General features: G+C 50.0%; 1 protein-coding gene across 2 annotated transcripts in view; it reads right to left on the bottom strand.

The window, feature by feature from the left end:
- The window catches only part of RGS20 (regulator of G protein signaling 20), an 85,154-nt gene that overhangs the window by 49,577 nt on the left and 20,229 nt on the right, over positions 1–15,348 (bottom strand). The window contains exon 2 of one of the 2 annotated variants that reach the window (XM_043601075.1): positions 8,310–8,612. In XM_043601075.1, coding sequence (XP_043457010.1) covers positions 8,310–8,612 — 303 coding nt within the window. Of the gene's footprint in view, positions 1–6,783; positions 7,403–8,309; positions 8,613–15,348 lie in introns of those variants that run through there. The other variant, XM_043601074.1, reaches the window with a different exon arrangement.

Raw genomic sequence — 15,348 nt, 5'->3', positions numbered from 1 at the left:
AGAAAATACTTTTAGAGTACTATCCTGTATCAAAAAAAAAAAAAAAAATCCATGTGCAAGTTGACCTAAGCAGTTCAAACCCATTGTTCAGGGGTCAGCTGTATATGGTTTGAGAACTTAAAAGAGCCGTTGGTTACCTGTGGGAGTAAAGACTGGGAGGCAGCAAGAGGGGGCCTTATGGATAGCTAAAATTATCCTGTACCTTGATCTAAAGCAGTGGGGAGTGATCTTGCCCCCAGAAAACATTTAGCAATGTCTAGAGACATTTGTCATTGTCCCATCTAGGGAAGGGTGCTATTGGCATCTAGGGGTAGAGGGCAGGGATACTGCTCAACACCCTACAATGCACAGGACAGTCTCCCAAACAGGGAGGTAGTCAATCCAAAATGTCAGTGATGCTAAGGTGGAGAAAGGCTGGTCTAGATAGTTACATGGCAGTATGCTCACATAAGGTTTATTAAGTTGTACATTTAAGATGTGCACACTTTACTGTAACTTATGACTCAAATAAACAAAGGTAAAAGCAATAACAAATGTCACAAAAGTATGTTTAGCTCCTCACTGAAATTTAGCAAACTTCTGTAGAAACTTTGTTTCAGTGTTATAAACAGTCTAACTCAATAGCGTCCTAATGACCTGCATTTGCCAGGAATTACATTAAGTCAGAACTCTTTTTGTACCGTTCCCATTAAATACCCAGAAGCATCTATACACTCCTATATAGGAGAAGACATATGAATTAGTATCTGGGTTATTGCTAGGAATGGATATCTGTAGACACATAATAAAGGTCCAGTTAAAATCTTGGATTGGGAGTCACCTGTTCTGTGAGTGTTCTGCAAGACGAGCAAACATTTCTAATAAATTTTAAGTTGATAAACGAGAGACGTCTTGCAATACGAGTAGTATGTGATGCTGAATGCCACGTGATCACAAGTGAACCAATGGTTCTTCTCTCCCTCCCTCCCTCCCTCCCTCCCTCTCACTGCAGGCTTGTGCGTGATCATCAATGCAATGCCACATTTCCACAAAATCCTCAAAAGGAGGCAAAAGCAAGTGTCATTGGACCGGTTCCTTGTTAAAATTGCATAAAACAAGAAAGATTCCATTGAGCCAATAGATAGCAGTGATTCCATTATGATAGTGGAAGTTGTCCTACACGGTAATGATCCTCTCTCTTGTCTCCCTCATATCAGTCACAAGGGTCTTCAAAGGTAAGTGGAGGTTAATTTGCTTTTCTTTATATTTTGTATTTTCTTTATTATTTGTATTATATTACGATATCGTAATCATTTTTTAAAAATTTTTAGTATTTAATCTTGAGAGAGAGAGAGAGTGAGAGAGCGCACGAGCATGCGGGGCAGGGGCAGACAGAGGGAAACACAGAATCCGAAGCAGGCTCCAGACTCTGAGCTGAGAGCATACAGCCTGACAGGGGACTCAAACTCATGAACTGCGAGATCATGACCTGAGGCGAAGTGGGGTGCTTAACCGACTGAGCCACCCAGGCGCCCCTGTAATCACTTTTATATGATTATTTTGGGGTTGTGGAATGAATCATGTGAGTTTCCATTATTTCTTATGGAGAAATCCTCTTTGATACACAAGTGCTTTGGATTACAAGCATGTTTCCGGAATGAATCATGCTCGCAAGCCAAGGTTTTACTGTATATGGTATAAAGTCCACGCTTTTGGGATTTTCTTGGAGCCGTCAGAAGATAGCAGAAAAACAAACGTGTACTTTTAAGCAGTAGTCTAAGCTTGGTTTCCAAAGGTAATAACTTATCACTGATTACCAAGAAATTAAGAAATGTACTGGTACCTTAAGTTTCATTCTTACTCCGCCCTGAGATGTATAATTCATTTGCAAAGGTGGGTAAGGCATATGTTGCCTCATGCTTTCCGCTGTCTTGCCATAAATGCAACAGCTCTGTTAGTTTATGTTGATCTAGCCAGCCAGCCCTAGAAGGGTGACAAGTGCTAGGTGTTGCCAGCCTCAGAACTGCACCACAAACCTGTGTTCTAGCTCTTGAGCAGATACTGCTCAGGTAGCGTTAGAGGCGATGGGCACCTAACGGAGATAAACCAGACAACAAAGGATACTCCTCTACTTCACTGCTGGGCGACTAACAACCCGCTGCTGGGTTGTAACCCAGGACCTCAGGGAGTCAAACTGCTAAGTAACCGCATGAGATGCCATTGTCTAAAATCCAAATGCTAACTGTATTTCAAAAGGGTTCTACAGTTTAGCGTAGAGTTAAATAATTAGAAATTGAGCACTTCCAAACCAGAACAACTAACTGGCTTAAAAAAAAAAATCAGTGAAATAATCGAAGTAAAACATCACTGCTGGGCAACAGGGCTGATGATGCCTATTTCACAAATGATTCCCCATGCAAACAGCTAGAATCTAATCAGCCGGATTAGAATCAGGGTGATTTCTTCTATGACTCCGTAACATATACTATCACTTCATGCTTTCACTCATATCACACTCTCGTGTGAATGGCTGCTGCAAAAGCTTATTCAATTGTACTACGAACTGACTCACCCATGCAGGGTTGTCTAAACTCTCGAGCTGCTCAAGGTAAAATTCAGGGACCATCTCGATAGCACCGGGTAGTCAATGACTCACACTTATTATACTAAAGGCTAAGCTCTGACTCAGAGTGAACCCTGTTAGTTGCTGACTGACACCATACGTAGTTGAATAGAAGAAGGTCACATCGTGAGTCACCTGGTGGTGCACCAAAACCAACTTGAAATATTCCCAATTGGATAGTGATTCACATTATAATCAGATCGGGACTTGACTTAACACCTGTGATTTCAAAACTCAGTTCTGCTGAACTGGCTTGGGAGACTGCTACAAGGTCACTCCCTACTTAATGCCCTGTATTTCTGTCTAAGAATACACGGTAGGGGAGGTGTACAGAGGTGCAAAGTCAAGGGTAAAATACCCAGTTCGCACACTGGAAAGAACCATGGTCTCCCTCTTCGAGGATGCAAGCACAGTTCCCAGAAGGGCCTTCTTCGGAAGACACATCGTTCTTATAGTCTTAAATGACTCTGCAAGGCCAGATGCTTCCTTGAAAGGTTCTGCCATAGAATTCCTAAACTGTTCTGTGAGGGCTGGACCTTGAGGCCACCAGCTGCATCTGTCCATGGAAGGTGAATGTCATTAGTCATTAGACTGCCACATGCAGAAATGAAAGAACTGTAGGATTTTGGGATTGATAGTCAGGTGCCTGGAATGGAAGTCATTTAACAGTGACTGCATTAAAATCAGAAAGCTTTTTTTCTCTTTCATTCTTGCTTGTCCACAAAGTCTGGAACAATAAAATCTCCTTGCTATGTAATTTTGAAGGCCTTTCCTAAAAAGCTCTCTTAAGTCAGCAGGAGGGGAGATTTTAAGAATTTACAAAAAGCTCAAAAGTGATTTCTAAGGTAAAACTGCTCCAAGGGATTAATAGAACATACAACCAAATGCAGACTTCGGTGGGACCCTGAATTCCAATGCTGGCTCTCCCTCTAGCTTGATCTGTGATCTCAGTCTACCTTAGGTAAGTTATGAGGGTCTACCTTCCGCTGGGAGAGACCATAATCAAGCTGTGGGACCAGAATAGCCAAATTACTGCCTGGTCTTTCTTGTGTTGTATATAACACATGGCTTCTAGTTTCCTATTTGTTAAAGGTTCATGAATCTGTAGCAAACAGGAAAACATCAGCCTGGTTATGTAGGAGCCCTAAGGAGTGGGTCAGGAGACCGAATTCTAATCATATTTGGGGCCCTATTTAACTGGAGATCTTCAGTAAGGAACTCTACCCTCTCTGAATGTTTCCTCAGCTGTAAAGTGAAGGAATCTGACTTTTATCATTCTAGGTATTTTTTCTTTCTTTCCTCTTAAAGTGATCTCTGTGACCAATCTGGGGCTCAAACTCACAACCCAGAGATCAAGAGTTGCATGCTCTAGGGACTGAACCCGCCAGATGCCCCTATCTTTCTATATTCTTTTTGGCTAAAATGTTTATAATCTCATCTTAGAGGAGTCAGCATTTCTAGCTCCCAAAGTAAGTTTCCTGATGCTCTTATATACAATTGACCTGGTGCAATATTTTAAGGCAGACATTGGATTTTCTGTATATACTATGACCTAACGTGTATTTTTTATACCTACCTGTTTTACAAAGTGAAGTATTTTGAAGGTTAGAGATAACTTTCTTAAAATGCTGTTTGAAATGTGTATGCAAATATTTCATAATTATTTGACATAGAGTCGAGATGATGTAGAAATGCATTGTATCTAACATTTACATATCAACATAGAAAATATTTACTGTTTTTCTAATTTTGGTGATGGATATCTTCTACTTTATTTTTTTTTTTAATTTTTTTTCAATGTTTATTTATTTTTGGGACAGAGAGAGACAGAGCATGAACGGGGGAGGGGCAGAGAGAGAGGGAGACACAGAATCGGAAACAGGCTCCAGGCTCTGAGCCATCAGCCCAGAGCCTGACGCGGGGCTCGAACTCACGGACCGCGAGATCGTGACCTGGCTGAAGTCGGAGGCTTAACCGACTGCGCCACCCAGGCGCCCCTACTTTATTATAGCATACCAAAAAATGCATTTTGTTCCTGATCTTTTTCTATACTGTTTTGAAGGCGACTTAGCCAATTTAGCATAAATACAGTAACAGTAATAACAGTTTTTGTTTGGCATGTGGCAGAGCTCTAATGTATTAATTTACAGAATGTTGGCAGCTGCCCTATCAGGTAGCGCTTTTTTTCTTATTCTCATACTGCAGACGATAAAACAAAGGCACTAAACGTTAAGTAACTTGCCTGAGGTCACACACCGAGGCTGGGATTTGAATTCGAGTTTCAGAGCTCAGGACTCTGACCTATCGGGCAATAGGGCCTCTCATACGCATTACTGATACGAGATACAAAAGATGCCACCTACTGAGAAGACAGGATGAGGCACAGCAGAGGTTATGAACGAAAATTAGGTTAGGAGCAAAACCAAGAATTTCCAGAGAGTCATGTCATTACAAACGTCCTTGCCAAGTCTGGGGAGGAAGTCAGTTCATTTCTTGAACTCAGGACCCTTGTTTAGTCAATTCCATAATCCGGAACCACTAGAAGTAAACTGAAGCCAAGCCACGCAAGGGCCCTGGGCCCCGGAGGAGGGAGACAGACCCAAGTGGGGTGAATGGAGACTGGTGCAGGAGCTCAGGCTCTCCCCATACTCCAGGGGCAATACGGAGCCAAGAGGGCGGGTGACTGCTTCTGCCAGGCTGTGGACGACAGGAGTCCAGCCCGCATACAAGGCGCCGGGCGCGGTTGGGACGCCCAGCCAACTCCAGCCAGTCCGCCCGGTTGGGACAGCCGGGGTCCAAAGGCGCGACGGGCCTCCGCCGGATTCGGAGAAGCAAAGGAAGGCAGGCGAGAGTTCCCCTCGAGCGCGCTCCTTCTCCGGGACGGAAACCATTCACGTTCACTCCTCTAACCTGGCGGCCGCGGGCGCAGCAGCTGCAGCAGCAGCAGCACGCCGGATTCCCAGCCCGCGCCCCCGCTCCGGCTTCGAGCACCATCCACCGCCGCGTCCCGCCCGCTGCTCGGGTCGCGCGCAGGGCCTGGCCGCCCGCCGGGATCTTCCTCTGAAACTCGCGAGTCCGGAAAACCCACTCCCGTCTCCGAGCGCCGCCTCCACCGGGGCCCTTCCCCGCCCACTCACCCCCACGCGGGGTGGGCGGGTCGCCGCGCGCAAACCCCCCGGGGCGCACCGTTTCCCGCCCACTCCCCGGACGCCGCGCACGCAGACCCCGCCCGAAAACGCCCACCCGCTCGCGGCTCGCAGCCCCCTCCGAGGCTCCTCCCCCGCCCACTCCCACAGCTGGGGGAGGGGAGTCGCCAAGCACACAGACCCCCCACCCCCACCCCGCCCCACGTCTCCCGGTGCCCTCCTGCCGGCGCGAGGCCCCTCCTCGGTCCCCGGCGCGCGCACGCCCCCTTCCAGTCCCCGCAGCCGGGGCGCCCCGACTCGCTCCAACTTACCGAGCGCAGCTCCGAGAGTGCGGAAGACCCAACCGCCAGGGTTTGCTCCAGAAAAACACCCGCGGTGCCCGCACCTTAACCGCCGTGGCCAAGGCTGGGGCACAGTTCAGTCCATTCTGTTTTCAAGAGCTTAAGCGCAGACCCTCCAGGGTCCGGCTTCCCGCGCCCACCTGCCGGGTCCCCCGCCTGAGTTGCGCTTTTCCTAAAGGGAGGCTCTGCGAGTCAGGGAGTGTCTCCTCTTCCTTCCCACCTGCGCTCCAGCTGCCCGCCTCCAGCGCCCGGCCGCTTCCTCGCCCTTCTCCCTACCGGTGAGAACGCCGACGTTTCCACCGCCTGGAGTTCCCCACAGCTACTTCGGGGCTCAGTACGCATTTCACGCTTCAAAGGCCACCCTCCCGCGTCCTCTACCCACTCACTGACCTCAGGCCACGGAGGCTGAGTCGTGCGGACGGCCGGGTGGACCCGGCAGAAACTGAGCCTGGGGGCTGGACGCCCCCCTGGGGACCCAGGCACACCCTCAGTCCATACACCCCCACAGTACGCACTGACCAACCTACGCGGCTGGACCCGCGGATGAGGCGACCGCTCCGCTCCCGCCACCGCGGCGACAACGAGGGCTCCGGGCCCTGCGTGCGCGCCCCGCTCCGCCCCGGCCACTTCCCACCCCGAGGCCTTAGGGTGAGTCCGAGAGGGGGCAGGGGGGCTGGGGATGCGGGGTACTCACGCTTCCACCGTCCGCGCGGCCAGCCGGAGGGGAAGCTCCGGCCAGCTCGCCTCCGTCGGCCGTGCGCATGCGTCCCGCGTGTGCCTTATTTCTTATCACAATACCAACTGGTGGCTTTACTACGCCCGCGGTCGCTCTCCCCGGTTTTCCTCTTCCTCCGGCTCGGTCTTTCCTCTCGCCGCCTTCTTCCTCCCTCAAGCTCCCTCCGCTCTGCCTCCTCCCCGCCCCCTCACTCCCTCCTCCCGGGCCGGGCTATCCCGGTCTCGCCTCCCTCTGGCGGCGGCGCGCTCCACTGCGGCGGGGGTCCGGGGGTCGCCCCAGGCTCCAAGCCGGACCCAATCCGCGGCGGGACTGTAGCCCCCTCCTCCGGCCCGGGATTAGGCAGAATCGAGGGTGTGGGCGCGGAGCCGGGCGAGCGCGGAGGTCGTCTGCAAAACCCCCTCTGCGCTCCCTCCGCTTCGGCGCGCGGGGGCCGAGCGAGACTCCGCTGTGCCGGAATGCTTGCTCAGACCTTGTGAATGAAGGAGGGCGGAGGGAGGTGCGAGTGTGAGTGTGCGGGGGGTGCGCCCCGAGCGGAGGGGGTGCTCACGCCGTGGACTCCCCCGCCTCTGGAGGGCAGCCCCCTACCTTCTCTCTTTCCCCGGGCTTCTCCTAGCTCTGCCCTCCCCCTTCCCCCCGTGCAGCTTCGTCCCACCCCCGTGCAGCTTCAGCCTCTGCTGGTCCCTCTCTGGAAAGGGGTTCCACGCCCTCTTCCTGCCGCCGTTGCCGGACGCCCCACCGGGGTGGGGGTGGGGAGGTGGGGGCTGGCTGGCTCCGGATTCCGGATCCCGCTGAGACCCCAGGCTGCTGCCTTCCGTCCCCGGGGGCTCCGAAGTCTGGGGGTAGGGAGAGCCCTAGAAGGGGGGGTGGTGGGGAACGCTGCCGCCCAGCTCTGCGGGCACAGAGCATCGAGTGTCCCTATACACCCCGCCGCGTGCCCTCGGGAGCGGGGCGCAGGCGGAGGCCGGAGCCCTGCGCCGGAGCTCGGAGGGCTAAACTGAAGCTGGAAGCTGACCTGACACAAAAATAACATCACGTCATTTCCTCCCCGGCCTCCAGAGCTTGCAGACGCTGAGGGCAGGGGAGTGGGAGCGCGAGGTGGGGGCGGAGGCGCGTCGGGGGTAGGCTTGGAGGAAGGGGGTTGAGCGACGCGCTGAGAGCGAGAGTTTGAGAAGCAGGCTCAGGAAGGGCGAGGGCTCCCTCCCGCTTGCATTGACACTGGAAGGAAATGGTCCAGGGAAAAGTAGCTTCGAGGGTCTACTACGGAAAGGGGGTGTCAGGCGAGGCGCCGGCGCCTTTTCCTTGAACGTGCTCAGGCCTCTCGACCTTACCACCCAAACTCTCTGTCCCGCGCCCCCCTGCCCCTTGCTGGCCAGAGTCCCTGCTGGCCGGGCTTGGAGTGGGTCAGTGGGGGTTGGAAGGAGCTGGGGATGCTGGCGTCCCGGTGAGGCCGGGGGTGGGGCGTGGGTGGAGACAATGGTACTCACGGGCACGGGCGAGCTCTGCCCCGCGCAGGCATCCTCTTCCTTGGGCAGGCGTCCCCCTGGGGGCCTAGGCAGTGTCAGAGCTGCCCGGAGCAGGAGCGAGAGGCGGCCTGGCCGCTCGCCGTGCCCCCGCGAGAGCCCAGCCGCCGGCAGGGCGCAAGCGGGAAGCAGGAGGGAGAAGTCCGGGTGCCGCTGGGGAGCCCCAGAAGGGGGTCGCTGGAGAAGGTGAGAGAAGAATCGCGCGAGGCCAGAGAGCGTGCTAAAAAGCAGGTTGAGCAGCTTCGGGGCAGCGGGCGCGTCTGAGAGCTGTGCAGGGCCGGCGGCAGGAAGAGCAGAAAGTAGGGGGAGAGAAACAAAACCAACACGCCATTAGTGTTGGGTCCAGCTACAGACTGAAAATGTGCTTTTAGTGCCATTTCTACAGCATTTAGAGGCTGTACATTGGGGTGCAAGAGAAGGTCGGCGAGAGCAAAAGGAAAGGCCTTTGGTTAGATTGTCCTTCCCCTTTCTCTCCTTCCCCCCCTTTCTTCTTCCTCTCCCCTTGCCCTTTCTAACTTGGCTCCCCATTGTCGTTCTTGGACCAGCTTCAATAACAACCTGGAGCTTGTTGGAAATACAGAATCTGGGACCCTGTCCTGAATATTGCATCAGAATCTGAATGTTAACATTCCCAGGAGTTTCGTGTGCACCTTAAGTATGAGATGCCTCTGTGTTCCTATCTCTTGGTTCTTTAGAATCTCCTACGAATGCAATTCTCCTAGTTCACTTAAAATTTTTTTTTTAATGTTTTATTTATTTTTGAGACAGAACATGAGCCGGGGAGGGGCAGAGAGAGAGAGAGCAAGACAGAATCCGAAGCAGGCTCCAGGCTCTGAGCTGTGGGCACAGAGCCCGACGTGGGGCTCAAACTCACCAACTGTGAGATCATGACTTGAGCCAAAGTCGGAGGCTTAACTGACTGAGCCACCCAGGCGCCCCACTCCTAGTTCACTTTCGCAACTCTTGCTCCCCTCTCTTTCCCTCTCACCTTTCCCACCTCCCAAGGTGCCTGGAGCTCTTCCTGCTGGAGGACAGAAGTTGGACTTGGTTACTACTAACCAAGTGTCTAGAGAAGTGTCTGGGGAGAACTGGGTAGTGGCAGAAGACTGAGGGATCCCAGACCCTGGCCGAGTGGAAGACAGGGCTGGCTCATTTGACTTTGGTCATGCTGGTGAGAGTGGGATACCAGGACTGTTTTGGGGGCTCATGAGGGCACAGTATGCAGGGCCCCTTTCTGCACCCTATGTATCCATCTTATTCTCAGGAACGCAGGCCTTTCCACCTTCCACTTCTTGCTTAGGATATCTACAAGGCCAGTGTGAAGGTAAAATTATTGTTATTATTTTCTTTGAAAGTAGAGGGAAGCATTCATTTAGAAGTCAGAAGCCCAGGGTTCTAGACTCAGCCTTGCAACTAACAGCACGGCTAACCTTGGGAAAGTCTCTTTATTCTTTGAATTTTTCTACTTCACTTGTGAAGTAAAGGGATTGACGTCAGTGGTTTTTTAAGGTCACCTGCCTAGTCAGACTCTCATTTTTGAGCTCTTAGAGCTTCTTGGTCCACTAACATTGAGTGAAGTTGCGGTCCAGAACCTAACTCAGCCAATCCAAACAGCCCCCTCAAGCAAAACAAAAAGACAGTTTAATCTGTTTGTGAAAAACAAGAGTGGTGGTTGCCAAGAAAAGTGAAGATGGAGGCGAGAGGCAGCGAATAAAAGTGACTGGGTGGCGAGGCGCGGGAGGGGACTAGGCTAGTGGGCGGGAAGGGAGGGAGTCCCACGGGCGCGGCGGCCGCTCTCCAGGGTCCTGAAGGCGGGAGCGGCCGCGGGCGGCCTCGTGGGCTCGGCGAGGATCCCCCCCACCCCCACCCCCGCTTTGTAGTTGCCAGGCCCGGCCTGTTTTCTTTGGGCGGTGGAAGTCTTGTGGGAAGCGATTGTCGGGAGGGAGGAGGGAAACCTAGCAACCTATTCTCATTCATGAGACCCTTTCTTGGAAGCCGCCGAGCTTGTTGGCTGATTTGTCTTTCGGTCGTTTGTATGCGCTCGGGGAGAGAGTGAAGCTTGGTTTGCATTTCCGAGTAAGTTCACACTGTGTCGCTTCCCTTATTACCTTTTCCTGGAGAATGGGGTCTTTCTCCTAGTATTCTCATTGTCCCCGTTCGTTTCTGCTCTCCCCTCCCCCGCTTTCTGGCATCGTGCGTTTATTTTAGGGGTTGGAGCTGAGAGCCCCGGAGGCTTCTGGAGCAGCGCCAACAGCTCACGCGAGGCAGGGGGAAATGAGAGATTTGGAAAACGCTCAGAGCCGCCGGCCTTGCCTTGGCGCCCAGCATTCGTCATTCATGGGAGGAGGGCAGAGGACGAACCCCTTGGTCTGGGGTTGGGGTGGGGGCTCAGTCGGCGCCAAGTGAGCTCAGACGCCGCCGCCAGCTGGACCTGGGCGGGTCTCAGCTAACTTCGCGCGCACCTGCCAGTTACGGCTGGCCAGTGGCCGGCCGAGGCAGTGTATGCCTCCAGCGCTCAGCTGGATGGCAGCAGAAACCTAACCGGAGGAGGGCACAGGGTCCTGAAGGACCCGGTGCAAAGGAAGTCAAGAAAGAACCGGGTCAGTCCCTGGTTACCCAGAGCTTGAGTAAGCCCACCCACGACCTTTCCCGACCAACCTTCACTTGAGGGCTTGAACTAAGTTTAAGCTGCTGAAAATGAGCAGCAGGCACGCTTCTGCGATGCATGCCCCACTCCTAGGGGCCTGAAGGAAGCCTCTTGGGACATCCATGGGTCCCAGAATTTGTGTCTCAAGTTCATATTTTCAAATGGTCTTGTGAGAATGTCTGAACCTGTAACCTGACCCTTCCCTCTTCTCCCCTTCCAAGTCCTTCTTCTTGGGTCGTTTGCAACCCCCCCCCCCCCCAAGTTCGCTTCATTAGGCATTTTGCTTCGGTCCTTTGCTTCAAGACAGAGACGCTTGTGAGGGAAAATAGTGGAAATGTTCAGGCAGAATAAAAGTCTGAAACTCAGCCCCAGAAACACAAAGCCCGGCTCCACTGCTCCTTTGGAGACATTCAGCTTTTACCCTTCCCTGCACTGGTCTTTTCTCTCAGGATCAGCAGCCTGCCCTCCAATGCTGGCTGGTGTCTGGAGTCACAGGGAGTCTGGGGAGGGACCGCTGGCTTCTCTAACAAGCAGGGATGTGAAGCATGATAGGTGTAGGGTGCTGAAATCTGACTTCCTCTGGCCCTCCTGGCAAGGACAGAGCTCTGGGAGTATTAGTGTAGCCACAAAATTCGATCTGAGACAAGTTATCTGAGGAAAGACCTTCACCTGCCCGCAGTACTCTAGAGATCCCTGTCTTCCTATTAGGCCAGATTCTAGATGACAGTCAGACGATTTCACTAATATTAGCCGCAAAATGGAATCATCTTGGAATCTGTATTCTTGGAAGCACTGCTCCTTAGGGATCCAAAAGACTTAGGGAATACTTTATGAAGATCGAATGTCCATTTCCCTAATTAATCATATTGGCTATTGAACCATGTCGAGGAAAACATCACCACATCCAAATCAATATATGCAAAGTGTCATCCCTTTAGAAGGCAAATTGAAAATTTTTATTCACCCCTAAATAGCATCATTTCATAAAAGAAACACCCATGGCAAGATTAAACTACTTTTAACGAAAAATTTCTGAGAGGCTTTAGAATAAAAATCACAGTTAGAATGGAATTTAAAATTGATTTAATTTTATAAGATGATCTATTTTTTTCCCCTGGATTCTTTTTTTTCTCTTCAAAATTCTGTTTTGGTGTGGTTTGACCATATTATATATTTTTATTTTACGCTATTTGGAGAGACAGTTCCTCCACTTGGATCCAAGAATCTAATTGACAGTGATTTAAAGCTATAATGGCAAGTCTTTGCTTGTGCTGACTACAAACCATGCAGATTGGAAAATGGCAAGATATAAGATAGACAGATCATGGACATTAAAGTCACAGGTCAATATGAATTTGAGGCCAACCAAACTGTTAATAACATGTTTCTATTGGGGTTCACTTCAAATCTCAGTGTTCCTAGTGAAAGTACAACTGTTAAAAAGAATATCCCTGTATCTCATAATTAGCTCTGACTCCATACATTCTTTTAATAACTTTTTAAGTGGATCTATGCTTAGGGCTTCTATGGAGGTGTTATAAGTAAGTGTCATATAATGGAACATTGATAGTGACGAAGGCGGGGCTAGGAACAGAAGTGGAGGGGACCAGAAATGAGGACTACTTAGGTGACATGGATGTCTGGGGAAGGGACTCACTGCAGGTTCTGTCTGCTCAGTTCCTTCAGAGACACCTGGGCCCTCTGCCTCCCGCTGATGGTGTCAACCACAGGAGGAGCTTAGGATAGGAGGTGGGTCTTTATTTGAATATACAGTGTATCCATATATATATTGGCATTATATGCAAAGCTGAACTCTTGATTTTCCCCTCCAAACTTTCTTCTCCATCTCCGTGAATGGCAACTTGATCATTTTCGTTTAGGTCAAAAACATTGGAGTATCCCTGACTTCTCTCTCTCTTTCATACACTTCAGCAAACTCCCAACTGCTTCTTATATTCGCAGCTATCACTCTGTGTTGTAGGCTGAATTGGGTCTCCTCCCAAAATCATATGTTGAAGTTCTGAACCCAGTACCCCAGAGTATGACCTTGTTTAAAAATAGGGTGGTAGCAGATATAATTAGTTAAGATGAGGCATGTTAGAATGGCGTAGGCCCCTAACCCAGTATGACTGGTGTAAAATAAAAGGCAGAAATTTGGACAGAGACACACACACACACAGGGAGAATTCCACGTGAAAACGAAAGTAGAGATCAGGGTGATGCATCTACAAGCCAAGGAATGCCAAAGATTGCCAGCAAACCATCAGAAACGAGGAAGAGGCATGGAACAGATTCTCTCTCAGAAGAAATCTGGCCACAAGACTGAAACACAGAAACCCTTCCTCAGTTTCCAGCCTGTTGGCCTGCTCTGCGGATTTCAGACTTGCCAGCCAACACAACTGAATGAGTCAATTCCTTAAGATAAATCTCCCTCTCCCTCTCCCTCTCCTCCTCCTCCTTCTCCCTTTCTCCTCCCTCCCCTCCCCCCTTCTCCCTGTCTCATAATCTACCTATCACCTATATATCCTATAGTTTCTGGTTCTCCGGAGAACCTTGACTAGTACTCTCTGGTACAGGTCTTAACCATCATTCATCTGGACTATTGGGTTATCCTCCTAGCTGGTATTTCTATTTCCCCTTTGCCTCATTTTGCCTCATTTTGCCTCATATTCCCTTAATGCTGAAGCCAGGATTTTTCTTTAAAATGTAGGTCAGGTTAGGTCACTCTGTAACTCCAAACTTCGTATTGGCTTCTTATTTCAGAGTAAAACCCAAAGACCTTACACTAGCCCTCAAGGCACGACATGAACAGTCGCATCCTACCACAAAGGTTTCCTCTTCCTATACAGCTAGTCTTGCAATATTGGTTTTCCATAGCACTTCTTACTGTTTGACATACTATATGTTTACTTCTCTATTTGTGTGACGAACGCAGTAACTTTTTGTTTTTTGTTCATTGCTGTATGAATAGGGTCTAGAGCACTGCTTGGACCTTAACAAAGTGCTCAGTAAATATTTGTTGGACAAATGAATGAAAAAAACAAACATAAATATTAATCACTCATAGAAAGGGGTGCAAGTCTGACACACGCTACCACATGGATGAACCTTGAAAACGTTATGCCAATTGAAAGAAGCTGGACACAAAAGGACAAATATTATGTGATTCCACTTATATGAGGTACTAAAAATAGGCAAATTCATGCAGCTAGAAAGTAGCATAGTGGTTACCAGGGGCTGGGAGGAGAGGAGAATGGAGAGTCACTATAATGGATGCAGAGTGTCTGCGTTGATAGAAGAGTTCTGGCAATAGACAGCGGCGTTGGGTCTACAACCTTGTGAATGTATTTAATGTCACTGAATCACACACTTCACGATGGTTACAATGGTAAATTATTTTGTTATTTATATTTTACCACAGTTGAAAAGAAAACATTAAAAACTCTTCAAGATGTGAGCTCAGAGGAGCCCGAGAACGTCCACCCAGTGGGGAAAAATGGCGAAGTGAATCAGTCCTGATTCTGCCAGAGTTTTCACCCATCTCTTGGGCTTCTCTCGTTTTGATTTCTGCTGCCACCGGCTAAAAGTGTTTCAAGGCAGGCATTGCCAACTCTCATTCTATTCTACAATGTAGTGGGGCTTAGACTGTAATATGTAGAAGTAGAAAGAGAATAGCTGAAGCAGGGTCCAAGAAAAGTCTTGTAAGCCACTCATTTATTCATCTTTTCAGCATTTGTCACATGTGTCTCAAGTACCAGGCACTGTCCTAGACGCTCTGCAGTCAAAGTGAGTCAGGAAGAAAATGACCTGCTGTTAGAGTGTGGTGAATGAGGGGTTAGTAAGGATCCGTGTAGACTTGCCCCATGGAGGGCGAGTAAGTCACGGCAAGGATTTTGGATTTTATTTTAAAAGCAGTGTTAAGTCACTGAAAGGTTTTAAGCAAGAGAGTGACATGCACTGATTTATATTTTTAGAAGACTCCTTTGGTGCTTTGTGTTGGAGTGAATTGGAAGGGGACACACACGGGCATCGTGAAACAGGAGGCGTGGCGATGGTCCAAGTGAGAGAAGATGATGACTTAGACAGTAATGGGAATAAAATACAGAGAAACGGATAGACTGAAATATTTTAGAGAGAATTAATTGCATTTCAGGTGGGTTGAAGTGCAGGCTGAGAAAAAGGGAATTAAAGATAATACCCAGGTTTTCTGAGTTGAGCAGTTGGGTGGCTTGCTGAATTGAGGAAGATGGGGAGGGAAATCAAGAATCCTGGTAAACACATTTCTTAGATGCCTATGATGGCATCTAATGGAGATGTTAAGCAGGCTACTGTAAAAGAGACTTGGGCTCAGGGTAG

This window comes from Prionailurus bengalensis, chromosome F2 (genome assembly GCF_016509475.1).
Source record: "Prionailurus bengalensis isolate Pbe53 chromosome F2, Fcat_Pben_1.1_paternal_pri, whole genome shotgun sequence".
Taxonomy (NCBI): domain Eukaryota; kingdom Metazoa; phylum Chordata; class Mammalia; order Carnivora; family Felidae; genus Prionailurus; species Prionailurus bengalensis.
The sequence above is the reverse complement of the archived record's forward strand: the minus strand, read 5'-3'. Positions and strand labels throughout refer to the sequence as shown.